Source organism: Lampris incognitus, chromosome 9 (genome assembly GCF_029633865.1).
Source record: "Lampris incognitus isolate fLamInc1 chromosome 9, fLamInc1.hap2, whole genome shotgun sequence".
Lineage (NCBI taxonomy): Eukaryota > Metazoa > Chordata > Actinopteri > Lampriformes > Lampridae > Lampris > Lampris incognitus.
The window spans coordinates 19,588,479-19,604,021 of NC_079219.1; the positions used below are offsets into that span (position 1 = coordinate 19,588,479).

General features: G+C 42.5%; 1 protein-coding gene across 1 annotated transcript in view; it reads right to left on the reverse strand.

Annotated features, from left to right (window-relative positions):
- bbs9 (Bardet-Biedl syndrome 9) overlaps nucleotides 1–15,543 on the reverse strand; it is a 233,569-nt gene that overhangs the window by 129,916 nt on the left and 88,110 nt on the right. The window contains exons 15-18 of the mRNA XM_056286937.1: nucleotides 9,726–9,866; nucleotides 8,672–8,767; nucleotides 6,839–7,011; nucleotides 5,360–5,512 (exon numbers count right to left, since the gene is read on the reverse strand). Of these exons, the coding sequence (XP_056142912.1) occupies nucleotides 5,360–5,512; nucleotides 6,839–7,011; nucleotides 8,672–8,767; nucleotides 9,726–9,866 (563 nt within the window). The remainder of the gene's footprint in view (nucleotides 1–5,359; nucleotides 5,513–6,838; nucleotides 7,012–8,671; nucleotides 8,768–9,725; nucleotides 9,867–15,543) is intronic.

The following is a 15,543-nucleotide window of genomic DNA, read 5'->3' on the forward strand; positions in this document are numbered from 1 at the left end:
CACAGCCAATGCTAAGACAAAGTGCACAAGTAAAAGCCAGCATCACTTAAAGCAGAAAGGCTCACGACCGAATGACTGTTAGCTTGTCAGAATGGCATGGCAAAGTATTGTTGACAAATTAGGTCCCAAAGGTTAACATTGGTTTAACATGTTAGTATAGCAATGGGCAAATTGCTTCCTTTATCTATTCCCTGTAAACAGGGTGATCGGATTTAAACCACATTTTCTCCAGACAAGTCCCTCTAAACCCCAAATAATGTATATTTGAATAGTGTATTGTTACAACGCCTGACCCACCCTGTGAGAACATTTTATGGTTCTCATCACAAACACTCAAATCCACTGAGACGTTTCAACTAATGAGGAGATGATGTCACACACACACTTCCACAGGCAATGAGAAGCTAATGAATGGTAGAACTAAAGAACAGCCAAGTTAGCCCCAAGAATAAACAGCAACAGCAAGAAACCATCACCTTGGAATCACAGGGAGATGCTCTCTCTCTCGCTCTCGCTCTCGCTCTCTCTCTCTCTCTCTCTCTCTCTCTCCCTCTCTCTCACACACACACACACACACACACACACACACACACACACACACACACACACACACACACAGATTACTGCACCAGAATGACACATAACATAGTCCCACCCTCCCTCTAGACTTAAAAAAAAAGGCTGAGGTCAATGGCTGCTTTGTTTTCAAATGAGCTCCATCTACACATTCACACATACAAATGCTCGTAAATAATGCCAAAATATCATCATGAGAATGTGCCACAGAGAGAGATGACATCTAAGCACATAAGTGGGGTGTGTATATGTGAATGTTTCTCCACCTGCAAAGACAAGTAGGTGAGCAAACTAGCCAACAATAAAAATTAGTTCATGAGTCAACGGGCCTTAATGATAATTAACTGACAACACTTCGTTTACAAATGTGTGTGTAACACAGGCATAATTTGGGCACTGGTTTAGAATGACGAGTAGTTTATGGGGGTAACCAGTAACATCTGAGTATAATTAACCTGAATTCATAAGTGTGCGTTTCAGCAGGCAGAGAGAGAAGCCCAGATGCAGCCAGCCTGACACTGTGGAAGCATGTGTGAATGAGAGAAATGTTGATCTCTGAGCTTCTACAAAGGAAACTATTAAAGGTGGTGGATTTCTCCTGAAAGGGTATATCCTTCTTTGTCTCTAAACCTTGCCACAGTGTGAACATGTCCCTCCATCTTTGTCTCCTTCCCTCTTTCTGAGGTTTTGTCTTTCACATTGCAGGACAGGTCACAGGAATATTATCAAGGTGCAGTGACTCTGACTCTTCACTTCCTGGTATCTGGTTGTTTGTAATTCTGGGGGAAATAAAACCTATTCTGTTATTCTGCAACACATGCAGGTCACACTGAGTGACAGCTCCAGCTAAATGGCTGACATGCAAATGGAAAGTGCACATGCCTGCGTGTGTGTGCACCTGCCAAAGAACGAGTGTGCTGTGTGTATGCAGGGCATGTGTATGTGGACTAATCAGCCAAAGACAGGAAATCCATAAATCAGCAGCACTGAAGCCTCACACTGTAAATGTACACTCACACATGGCAGCACTGCACCACCCAACATTAGAGAGGCAGACACAGACAGAGAGGGAGAGGGAGAGAGAGAGAATTGAATTTGAAACAACTCTTTATTTTACATAAAACAAAAACTCAACAGTGACATATCCATTTTACAACAGCAAACATAAGCAACACCTTTACATTAAAACATCCGAAAAGGTCTTTTTTTTTTTTTTAAAGTGGTTCAAGTCACATACTCCCATAGGGTTAAAAAAATATTATGCAAAAACAGAATTAGATACCGATTGCCCCTCACTGACTGAGCAAATGGCTGTAGTGAAACACCATCATGCAATACATTCATCTAAGTTGTTGATAGGGTAAAGAACCTGAAATCCATTCAGACTCTTGCCTTCACCCTTACGATGAACAAAATAAGTAAATCTTCCTCTGAACCATTACTTATTCGACTTTTCCTACTTTTATAAATTGAAAACCTAGCTGGTCCCACTACAAAACTTAAAAGTTGCCACTTTTCTGCATTCTTTCTCTTGTGCCCAGTGCCAAAGAGAGAGAGAGAGAGAGAGAGAGAGAGAGAGAGAGAGAGAGAGAGAGAGAGAGAGAGAGAGAGAGAGAGAGAGAGAGAGAGAGAGAGAGAGAGAGAGAGAGAGAGAGGGAGAGAGAGTTTGTAAGATATAGTACATTTACATGGAAACCAGAAACCTGATGACTGGGAGTAAAGGCAATATTTCTATTAAAGGGTTTATGTTGTGTTTGGAAAAAACTATGATTTCTCTAAAACACAAGTATATATTTTACAGGCATCATAATCATAAACCGATGAAGGTGTTACTCCAACTTTATAAACAGTTATGTCAATGGCTTTATCTGTGTTGGGGTAAGATTGAAATTGGGGTTGTGGCATAACTTGATTATAGCACCTAGATTTTTGCTAGGGAGTTTCCAGCACGCATGTGTGTAAGTGTGTTTGTTAACATGGTCATGGTCACATAGTCTTGAGGCACAGGATGTATACATGTTCTTAAGATGGACAGTTCTCAGTCCTTTGCAGTTCATAGTGTAAGTGTACGACGCATACCAAAAACCTACATTTCCCAAAATTTTTGCGAGCAATATTTTGAGTGATACAAGTACTCTTGTATACTTTATAAGTGCCAAAAAATATATATATGTGTGGTGAGGTCCAATTTTTACATTATTTTGGCACTATGTCTCAGTTGACATTGCTCTGTGTATGACTATGAAATGGCCCTTATGGTGTTTTTCATCAAATGAACTCAGTTCTCTTTCTGTTCACAATGCAAGTGGACTTGAAAGAGGATTCAGCTCTCTTTCTAGTCCCCATCAGCACCAATGAGAGCTCAGACTACTTCTTATTAAACAAAACTGCTGTAGAACAATTATGCAACGCCATTCAGCTGAAACATCTGCCTCTCCTTGGTCTGTTAGAAAAAACGATCTGGTTTAAGGATCCATGCATATCATCTTCAATCAGTGCTGAACAACAGCAAAACAAATCCTCATGCAAAGAAATCTTGTTTTGTCAATTTACCCCAATCTGGCACAACCTCGATCTGATTATCAAGAAAACCCATTCAATGGGCATTGTCCAACATGGACAACTCCTTCACAAAAACCAACTCATCTCCACGCAACTGGCCAAACAATACTTCCTGCCGCAGAATCTTTTCTTTCAACCTATCAGACCATGTCAAGTGATCAAATCCAGGATTACATCTCTCATACAACTACCACAATGTTGTCTTGACAGAAATATTTCTTAACCTTTGGGTGGGAAAGAAAAGTATATCCAAAATAGACAAGACCTCTCATTGCAAGAGATACAGCTATGTAAAGCTCTGGTCTTCTGCCTTCCACAATGCATTTAGGTCCTCCACAGCTGTGGCTTTATGTGCTCCTCCTTCCAAATGTCAAGCAATTCTGTTGTTTCATCCTTGGATCATATAACACTGCAACCACCTGCAGCAGCCATCCTAATGTTTTGTTTCTGACTGTGTCACACATGTGCTCACTGTCTAATCAATGTATGGCAGGGACGTAGCGTAGCGATCTATTACGTTGCCTACCAACACGAGTATTGCCGGTTCGAATCCCTGTGTTACCTCTGGCTTGGTCAGACATCCCTACAGACACAATTGGCCATGCCTGCGGGTAGGAAGCTGGATATGGGTATGTATCCTGGTCGCTGCACTAGCGCCTTCTCTGGTCAGTCGGGGCGCCTGTTTGGGGGGGAGGGGGAACTGGGGGGAATAGCGTGATCCTCCCACTCGCTACGTACCCCTGGTGAAACTCCTCACTGTCAGGTGAAAAGAAGCAGCTGGCAACTCCACATGTATCGGAAGAGGCATGTGGTAGTCTGCAGCCCTCCCCGGATTGGTGGAGGGGGTGGAGCAGCGACCAGGACGGCTCAGAAGAGTAGGGTGGTTTGCCAGATGCAAGTGGGGAGAAAAAAAAAAGTATGGCAATCCTCAAGGTATAGAATAAAGTCAAACTGCCAAGTGCACTGGGGCCACTTTGTGTTCAGCATGCATAAATCAATCAAAACGAGCCTTAAATAAACTGAATTTTTAGAGGGGTCTGGGTTCGTTTGGCGTGTTCACCAATGCACAAAAACCTCTGAGTCAAGGTCTGAGTCCATTTTAGAGGTTGAAATCAACCAAGGGTCTTATGTGTTACAGTATTGTGCATGTGCCTTTGTTTGCTTGTGTGTGAATATGCATATTAGTTTGTGTATTTGTTTATGTATGTTTGTATGCAGGGCTCGACCCAGAGTGTCCATTTCCATGTGGCAACCAAGAAAGAACAATTTAGGCATCTTTGGACGACTATAAAAAAAAAAAGAAAACTGTTGACACATAGCAGTGTTGGAAAAGTTATATTCAGCAACAGATCTGTGAGTTATCAAAAAATATGTTTATTACGTTTTGATTTATAAGACAGAACATACTATTTTTGTTCAGTGTCTTAAGAAAACAGTAGCTGCTACAGCATTTTTACTCAGCTTTTACCTGCACGGTTTTGATTGTTTGTCATCGATCGTAGAGTGTGATTTCAACTTATGGGTTTTCGTTCACTGACATTTCACATCACATCCCAAGCTTTGGTTACGAATTAAATAAACAATCTCTAACTTCTGAAATAGATTCAGCCAATCCTCAGATGGGAAACTAGCTAAACCTACAAACCAAATCATTTTATTGTTCTCAATAAAACATGCCGCTCTGCCTAAAAAACGTATAAATGTTCAAATTCTTCTTGTGAAAGCAACTTTGTGGTGTGTGCTGTGGTTTGGATTGGAGATGGTTTGTGGAAACATTGAGCCTTGTGTTGCAGCCGTTCAAATGATCATTTGATTAGTCATTCAACTGGTGCTCGTGACTGTGCCCTTCTTTTCACATACTATATATCATGCACTGACCTTTCCTCTGTTGCTTGATTCTGTTACAAAACACCTGAGCAACATAACGATTATTGAAAAACTCTGTTTACTACTGTGAATAAATGAAGGAAGCCCTCACGGTGCTAGTTCGGCTCTGTTTTGTATATGACAACCTCGATGTGTGATGGACGACCTCAAAATCAGCTCTTGGTTGCTCTATGTACAAGTCAAGTCAAGTCGATTTTATTTGTATAGCCCAATATCACAAATTACAAATTTGCCTCAAGGGGCTTTACAGCAACACAAGAAGAAACAAGTAAAAGTACAAATTTTCCTTTAAATCAACCCCTGGTATGTGTGTGTGTGTTTTTGTGTGTCTGACCTGGTGGTAGGTACCATCCAGCAAGCTGTCCAGGTTCTGAAGCGGTGCTGGGGTTTTGTCCTTGAAGCGGGTCAGCAGACGTCGCTGGATGGCTCTAAACTGGACTGCCCGCTCAGCCAAAAGGTCTTGATACTGCTGAGCACTCACACGCAGCTACACACACACACACACACACACACACACATATAAGGTATATAAGTTAATAAAGTATATCTACCTATCTCTTTATAACACACACGTGTAGACATACACACAAAAACTCAAAATCAGGCATCCGGGTGGCATAGCGGTCTATTCTGTTGCCTACCAACACAGGGATCAGCAGCTTGAATCCCCGTGTTACCTCCGGCTTGGTTGGCCGTCCCTACAGACACAATTGGCCGTGTCTGCGGGTGGGAAGCCAGATGTGGGTATGTGTCCTGGTCACCGCACTAGCGCCTCCTCTGGTCGGTCGGGGCACCTTTTCAGGGGGGAGGGGAAACTGGGGGGAATAGCGTGATCTCCCCATGCGCTATGTACCCCTGGCGAAACTCCTCACTGTCAGGTGAAAAGAAGCGGCTGGCAACTCCACATGTATTGGAGGAGACGTGTGATAGTCTGCAGCCCTCCCCGGATCGGCAGAGGGGGTGGAGCAGCGACCGAGACGGCTCAGAAGAGTGGAGTAATTGGCCGGATACAATTGCGGAGAAAAAGGGCCGGGGAGAATCCAAAAAATAAAAAAATAAATATTATATAAGTTAACAAAGTATATCAACCTATCTATAACACACACCTGTAGACATACACACAAAAATACAAAATCAAACATCCTCACAGCGCACAGACAGATAATAAACACATGTTGGGCTGCTTTGATAAAATGTTTTAAAAGAACCCCCCCACACACACACACACACACACAGACTCCAAACAGAAAACGCTTTTGAATGATCATAAATCAAAGTACCCAGCTTATTGTAAGCTGGTTCCACTATGTGAGACATATTGAGTTCAGCCAACATAAACATCGTCCCTGATCATTTTCATCATCATGAGCTTTGATGGTTCTTTGGAGCCAGTCAAGCCAGTCAGTCCAACACAAGGACAGACAAGTGAGACAGAAGGGAAAGGTTAAGCGCAACGGCACAAAATTAATAAAACATACATTTGAAAACATCCATCCCAATTCTTAGTTATTTATTGTATGAATGTCAAACTTTTGTGCTTATTGTTAAAAGAAATGAATTGAAAATCTACTGAACAATTCTTAGGGCTACATGAAATTCAGTTTAAGGTTAGTCATATGTTAAATCTATTAAGGTCCTGCTGAGTGAGGTGGATAAATTGTGCGGTATGAAAATGAGTATATTCATGTCTCTCTAGAATAAAATTCCTTTGCAATGGATTTTGCGTGTGTTCGTGTACAGTACGTCTGTCTGTGTGCATTTGTCTGTATGTGTGCCCATGTACAGTATGTGTGTGAGTCTGTGGTCCATCTACCTGGAAGTGGTGATCCACAGCTTGAAAGTACTCTGCCAGGGGCAAGGGACCAGAAAAGCTGTTTCTGAAGTCTTTGACCCCCAGCCTGGTGAAGTGCTGCTCAAACCGCTGGACCAACTCCTTCACCACCAGCCACATGTCTTCAAAACTGTCACTTTGAACACGATACCGCTCTGACAAAGAGGGAGAGAGAGACAGACAGATATAGAGATGCATCACCTGTTAGAACACAAAAATAAAACTAAGAAGCAAAATGCAAAGCTATTTGGGCCAAATCAGAAGGCCCACTCTTGACAGAGTATTGGACAGCAGGGGTTGATAAACTGAAAACCACCCAGACAAAGGACAGACTCCATGCACAGCCTGTCTGTTGATACAGGTGGACATGGCCGCTCAGAGATAAGATGCTGTGCCAAGACGGCACAAAAAATGAAATACAGACAGAGCTGCACTTTCTCACCAAATGTGATAAATATACAGAAATTAAGAGGGAATATTTCACTAAACTGAGCACCACACAAACCCTTTCTCACAACAGTCCAAGCACAGAAAAACTGCCCATTCTCCTGAGAGGAAACTCTCACAGCTATGAACTGGCAGCACAGTATAAGCTTCACGTCTCAGTGACAGTGGGCAATTAAACCAAGAGAAAATAATTATGATGAGGACATTTTGATTTTTCTTCGTGTTTGAAGAATGTGAAGAAAAATGCTGTTTTCCATTTGTTTAGTTCTATTGTTCCTTATTATCACATTATTATTGCAATTCCCAAGGGTGTGTGTGTGTTTGTGTGCGCATACATGCACACACTTTAAGAGCTTATAACCACACAAAGAAAAACGAGACAGAAAAGAACAAAAGTCCAAAAGGGTAGAAAGAGGATAAGATAAAGTCAGAGAGAAAGAGGCAAGAGAGAGGATGGGGAAATGAGGAGAGAAAAAACAGCGATTAAGACAGAAAGAGGGGCAGAAAGGAAGGGAAGAGGGAGAGAGAAGGGAGAAAAAAAGCTAGTCCCATGTCTTATTTAATTCAAGATTTGTATATACTCGATATCTCATAGTTCGATTAATCAATTTTACTCATGTTTTTCAAATGCATTTCATGTACCATGCTTCGACAATATACGTATTTTTATGGCATGCCAATAGAAGCATTTTTAACTGAACTGTATAGTACTGAATTGAGAAAAAGAGAGTGAGACAGAGACAACGGGGGACAGAGAGAGGGTCAAAGAAAGACAAAAATACAAAGAAAAAGGGATACAGAGAATTAGTGAGTATAAACACAGGCAAAAGCAAAATTATGACAGAGAACATAGAGTTTGTAATGAATTACATCCATCTATTTGTAGCATTATAATCTGTTGTGTAGTTGCAATATGTTCTGGCCATGTATGGTGCAATTCTGATCACATCAGTGAAGATCAATCTGAACTGTGACAGACATGCAGATGAAGTGAGAGATAAAGAGAGAGAGAGAGACTGAGAACCTCTCTTTCCCCTTCATGCTTGTTTTGGTCAGTTGTTTCAATGGAAAACAGCTGCTGCCGGGTGTTCTTTATGGTGCAGAGGATTAGCATGTTTTTAATGTGTAGGGTGCTGAGTGTTAGAAATTAGGAAATATTTCTGCTTTCAGCGAGCAAACCCCTTTGCTTCAAACAGGTTCTGAGATGTCTCCTTGCAAATACAGGAGACACACCCTGCTCTTTCCACAAGCATGTGATTAGCGCTGCCTGCTAAAATAAGAACAGCCTGGCTGTCATACACACGGATGGTCCTAAACTGCTGCATTCCTCTGTGTGTGTGTGTGTGTGTGTGTGCGTGCGTGTATTACGGGAGGTCTTCGAGGCCAGCACAGTGACCCTAGCTCCTGAAAGAAACTGGAAGGCCAGACTGTTCCCCTCCTTATCCGCAGACTTCTCAAAAAATTCTGGCGGGAGAGAGAGAGCAAGAGAAAGAGAGAGAGCGATAGAGAGTGAGAGAGAGAGACAGACAGACAGACAGATGCATAATTTGAATGTCATTGCTTGTATGCCTATCAATTTGAACCTTTACTGTTCCTTTTCTTTGTTCATGGTTGATCCCTGTTGTATTTAGATGATTTGTCAGTGTTGTTAATGGAAAATCAATGCAAATAAAATCTAGAGGACTGCGAGAACTAGAGAGCATTAGAGAAAAATACATGTAATTTTTCCTTCAAAATGCTAAAGGAATTTTCAGTACATATTTGGGGAAAAAAAGGTGCCTGATGAAGGTCTGAAATGTTGCTCGACTTAAATTCTTCTCCAATGTAGACAGTGTACAGGAATAAACGATGTTCGTTTCGGAAATTTTTATTCTCCTACGCACCTATTATTTATGATACTGTTCAGGAGGACTACTTCATCAAAAAGAACAGAGAGATGAGCAGAGACAGATTGACAAAGAGTCCTTGGATTTGGAGAAATCTGAAAAGATTCCATTTACATTGCTCTTTATCTTTCATGGAAATCCTATTGTCACTGCTCTTCTATCTCACTGTCTCTTTGTTGGCATCCATTTTTCTGCCTCAGGCCAGTTTAAGCTCTTTGTAATATTGGAGTTTTTCTTCATTTTGTTTGTATTCAGATTTTTTATTTTTTGGCATCTTCAAACTTGCTTAAGACTCTCTGGATGAGACTGCAGCTGGAGAGAGAGAGAGAGAGAGAGAGAGTACAATGTGCAACCTCTTGTCCTTCCTCTCAAGTCCAATTCAATCTTGAATCTGGTCAAATCCAGTTGTTTTACTGGAATAAATGTGAACATGCATGATAAATTTCTGACTGCATGTGTATACTCTCTGGGTGTACACTGTATATAGAGGGGTCTGCATCTGTTTGTGTGTGTGTGTGTTTGTGTGTGTGTGTTACCAGGAAAGATGGAGCTGATGCTAACAGGGGGTTTGTTGGTCTCTATTGTGATTTTGTGGTTGGCGCTCTTGGCTGGGGAGGATGGCACACACACCAGAATCAGGGGCAAAGAGAACTTGGACTGAAGCACCCTGGGAACGCCTGAGAGAGAGCAAGAGAGAGTGAGAGAGCGCGAGGGGTAAAATGAGAGAGACAGAGGAGTGCAGGAGGGATACAGAAAAAAAAAGAGAGAGAGAGGGAGAATATGGTTAATCTATTATTCATTCTTTCTTAATGTTTACCATTGTTACTAATGCATTGGCAAACCAGGTCCTCTTCCTGCCATGCCAATAAAGCCACATTTAAATTGAATTGAGAGTAGGGGAGTGGGGGTATAGAGATACAAAACACCATCAAAGATTACTTTATCAGACAGACAGGCAGACAGACTGACAAACATACAGACACACTAAAGGGGAAAGAGTGATAGATGTGAGGTGAGGAAAAAAGACAAGTGTATATGTGGGTGTGTGTTGTAAGAGAACCAAGGTGAATGATCATTTTCATCATAGGAAAAAAAGAACAAGCTATATCTTCCCAAGGGTCCTCCCATTATTTTCCTGTGAATTTTTTTTTTCCCGTGGTGTTTTTCCTCATGTGAACAGAGGGTCTAAGGATAGGGGGGTGTTGTACATTGTACAGAATGTAATGTGATTGTAAAGCTCTCTGGGACTGAATTGTGATTTAGGGCGATACAAATGAAATTTGACTTGACTTGACAGTGATGATCTCAGATGGTGATGTCACATTCTGCTCCTGCCAGCTTGGGTCCGGCATGAAACAGCATGATGAAATTTTAAACTTGTGGTCTAGACGCCTTGTTTAAACTTTTTTTTTGCATGTTAAAGACCCCCATATGGATCAGAATTTGAAAGGGGTTTAATCCACAATGCCATCTATAGCTTCTTAGCAATAGATAGCATTGTGTTATCTGAAGTCGTCATTTCAAAAAAGACAACTGTCTCTTCTCAAAATACACATCCTTAAAATTCCTAAGAATTTTACCGAGACTGTTTTTGCTTTCCTTCTTCATCAGATTACGTGTTAATTCATTAAAATAGCGGATATTCTATTTTGGCAGAATAACCTCAGTAAGATACACAAGACAAACTGTGGCCATATTCCAACTCAAACAGAAAGTTCAAACCCATTTTCTTAATTAAAGCAAGTGCATATTTTCCTGAGCACCTCCGGGGAGCACATGGGTAGGTTCCCCATCTCCTCCCGTGCAGCTCCTTCACTGCACACGTCCCAACAATCACACACCACTTCCCCTTTAAGGGACTCCCACCTCCGCCAAACTCCCCCACGGCAAATTAAACAGGATCAGAACATCGCCTTTAAGGCTTACTTTCAAAACAGTGGCTCAGTTACAATTGTTAGGACAGCAAACACAAGATATATTCAAATTACATGCATATCAGGTCACTCTAAGAGAGAGAGAGAGAGAGAGAGAGAGAGAGAGAGAGAGACTTAACATCAACACAGAGTCTGGCGAGGTGTTTCCCAGAGAAAGTTTGGTCTAACAAACTCTTGCTGGAAAAAAGGAGGGTTTGGGGGATAGGAGAGAAATGGAGAAAAGAAGAGAAGAACTGAGATTGGGAGGAGAGGAGGGGAGAAGGGAGGAGAGGAAGAATGAAATGAAAAGAGAAAAGATGGAACGGAGGGGAGGAGAAGAGGACAAGGTAGGTTAGAGGAGGAGAGGAGAGCCAATCATAACTGTGTTCTGAGCATAAGCAGTGCTGAGCTTGGCAGAAAAAACACCATTAGCTAGAATAACGTGCGGGGGGGGGGGTGAAAGAAAAGAGGAGAGAGGGGGAGATATAGGGAGAAAACTTGAGGGGGATTTTCCTTTGGGTTTAGCCCTTCTTTTCTGGATGCTATGGAAAAGACAGAGTGGACGTGGGAGGGGGGGTTAGTGAGAGAGAGAGAGAGAGAGAGAGAGAGAGAGAGAGAGAGAGAGAGAGAGAGAGAGAGAGAGAGAGAGAGAGAGAGAGAGCGAGAGAGAACAAGAGGAGAGGAGAGGGGAGAGAACCTGAGAGGAGTGGAAAAAGGAGTGGAAACGACAGTGTGAGAAGAGTGAAAAAGAACAAATGCTCGAGAGATGACAGGCAAGAAGAAGAGAGAAGAGACTGAAGGAAGTTTTTGATGCTGGAACGTTTTACATCAATGTGCAAATCAATGCTTAACTATAGCTGTTTATCACCCTGTTTGACAGAGAAAGAGGTACAAACACACATGCATACGCACACACACACAGAAAGACAGAGATAAAAAGACAGGAGTCTGCAGAGCTGAAATGCTCTAAAACATAATATATAACCCGAGAGAGAGATTACTAAGAAAACTGGAAAATGATTAAATGATTTGATGAACAGACAGAACATGGCTGACCTCATGATTGTGACTTTTTTAATCATAACTGAAAAATCCAACTAAAGAAAAAAAGTCTCATCTCATCATCAGCCGCTTCTCCGGGGTCAGATCGCAGTGGCAGCAAGCTAAGTAGGGCATTCCAGATGTCCCTCTCCCAGCAATGCCATCCAGCTCTTCCTGGGGGATCCCAAAGCATTCCCAGGCCAGATTGAACATGTAGTCCCTCCAGCGGGTTCTGGGTCTACCCCGGGGTCTCCTCCCAGTTGGACGTGCCCAGAAAACCTCAAAAGGAAGGCGCCCATGAGGCATCCTAATCAGATGCCCGAACCACCTTAACTGGCTCCTTTCAACATGTAGATCAGCGGCTCTACTCCGAGCTCCCTCCAGATGTCCGAGCTCCTCACTCTATCTCTAAGGCTGAGCCCTGACACCCTACGGAGGAAGCCCATTTCAGCCCCTTGCATCTGCAATCTCACCCTTTCGGTCACTACCCAAAGCTCTTGACCATAGGTGAGGGTTGGAATGAAGATTGACTGGTAAATTGAGAGCTTTGCCTTCCAGCTCAGCTCCCTCTTCACCACAACAGTCCAGTACAACATCTGCATTACTGCTGATGCTGCACCAATCTGCCTGTCAATCTCCCGCTCCATCCAACCCTCACTCGTGAACAAGACCCCGAGATATTTCAACTCCTTAACTTGAGGCAACAACTCATCCCCAACCTGGAGGAAGCAATCCACCATTTTCCGGTAGAGAACCATGGCCTCAGACTTGGAGGTGCTGACGCTCATCCCGGCCATTTCACACTCAGCTGCAAACCGCCCCAGTGCACGCTGGAGGCCACGTACTGATGAAGTCAACAAAACCACATCATCTGCGAAGAGCAGAGATGCAATTCTGAGGTTCCCAAAATGGACACACTCCTCACCTTAGCTGCGCCTTGAGATTCTGTCCATGAATATCACAAACAGAATCGGAGACAAGGGACAACCTTGGCGGAGTCCGACACCCACCGAAAATGTGTTTGACTTTATGCCGATAATACGGACACAGCTCTCACTTTGGTTATACAAGGACAGGATGGTTTGTAGCAACTGCCCCGGGATCGCATACTCCCGCAGTACCCTCCACAGAGTGCCCCAGGGTACACGGTCGTAAGCCTTCTCCAAGTCCACAAAACACATGTAGACTGGCTGGTCAAACTCCCATGCCCCCTCAGCACTTCCGCAAGGGTAAAGAGTTGGTCCGTTGTTCCACGGCCAGGATGGAATCTTCATTGTTCCTGGTTGGAGCCTCCTTTCCAGCACCCTAGAGTAAACTTTCCCAGGGAGGCTGAGCCCTGATAATTGGAGCACACCCTCCGCCCCCCCTTTTTTTTAAATATAGGAAATATAAATATGGGAATATAAGAAAAAAAGCAAAAAACAAAAAACAAATAAACGTAAGGCGATTAACAAAACCTAGAGGGGATAAGCAGTGTGGCCAACCAGGCGGTCAGAGAGCTGAGCAGCAGACAAGGTTGTGTTCCCTCTACTGCCAAGCAGGCAGATGACAGGCCACGCCGCCCATCCAAGAGCCCCTAACCCCCATACAGCATGTTCCTGTTTTAGAAAACTAATCACCATGAAGAACTCCAATACCATCTAGCAGCAACAGATTTGAGATGCTATGTGGTTTAAGATATGTTGGGCTTACCACAGACCGACACCCTTTTGATAGAACAGGTTCATTGATTCATTAAAGATCAATTATCTGATTCATTTGATGACAAGTTCAGAGCCTGGTTATTGTTGCTTTTTACTGTACCCTTCTCCAGTTTGGTCACTGACATTTGAAATTGGCTGTATTGACTTTAAGATTGAAAGAGCACTGAATTGACCTGAACTTCAGGTTACAACCCTCAACATTGTCATTTTTACTTAACGTACTGACAGAGAAGTTGATATGTGTGGTAATTACATTAATGTTCAGCTTCACCAAATCCCAGAGATACAGTGAAAAGGTACAAGTCACCGGTGCTGCTGTGTTAGCACCTCCCCTGCTGTCAAATAAAACAATGTGGTTGGTGCTGACGTAGTGTCTGTTCATGAAGTTGTTCCATGAGTGTGATCTACCAGATCTGCATGTTTGCCATTTCATCCTGGCTTCCATGGCTTCACACTCCTACAGTGAAGACTCAACACGCTTGTGCCATGCCCTTTTTCCAGTAAAGTGCAACCAAACGATAGTCATTAAAAGGATGTTCTTAATATAAATTTGTGGGGGGGGGGTGAACAGCAGGGAGGACTTTGTATAAAAACTTGGGATGATATAGGCGGTGCATCTCCATTCACTCTGTGTGTAGTCTTACTGGTGCTATGAAAGCAGGCTGACATTTGTTGATATTACCTAATTAACTAATTCCTCATAAGAATAGGTTTTTAATGCAATGGCCGATCATATCAGGGCCAGCAGCCTTAGAGATGGAGAACGTTTAAGAGTGGTGGTTTGCTTTCAGAAGCCACAGAAACATCCACACACTGCAAAAAAGACAAACGTACTGAGTTATTTGATGTTGTTTTATGTCTCAATGCTTATTTCAACAATATGTTCTTATTCTGCTGACAGATATTGCACAATTTAAAAAAATAGTACTTGTTTCATGATGAACACTTGTTATGAAAAATGTTTCACTAAACAGGAAAAGAAATCTTAAAAGCAAGAAACTTTGAGTTTTTTTTTCAAGTAAATGCCCTGAAACAAGTCTTACAACTATGAAACAAGAGCACGTTCTTGAAATGAGCAATATCATCTGCAAGTGGGATGAGAAAACTTCACCAGAAATATCTTGAAATAAGCATACCTTGATAAAGTGGTGTTTTTTGCAGGGAGGGAAACATAAAAGAGTAGAGACAGGAATGGTGAGATGATTGAAAGAATGATTGAAAGATGAAGAAATAGTGAAAGAACGAACAGAGGCCTCGTTTGTTTCTCTCTCTCTGACTCTATTCATTTTTTTCAATGACCCACTCCAAGTTTTCATCTATCAATCTCCCTCTTTCTCCTTCTCTTCCCATCCTGGTTTTTATGTCTGTCTCTCAGTCTGCCATTCTCACTCCCTCCCAACCTGCAGTGTCTTCTCTCAGTCTGTCCTTCTCCCTCTTCAATCTGTTTCTATCATTTTTTTCTTCTCTCCATCATCTGTAATCCATAGTTTGTCTGTCCTACCCTCCCTCTGTTTCCCCTTCCCTCTCCTTTTTCTCTTTTTTTCTTGATTGCTTTCCAATTCCTCAGTCTGAAAAGTGACATGCAGTGAGAGCAGAATGTGAGAGTGTGAGAATGACGGAGGGGGAGCGGAGAAGGAAGAAAAGAAAGGATGGAATTGGTAAAGGGTGGAAGCTGGCAGAGGAGGAGGAGGAGAAAG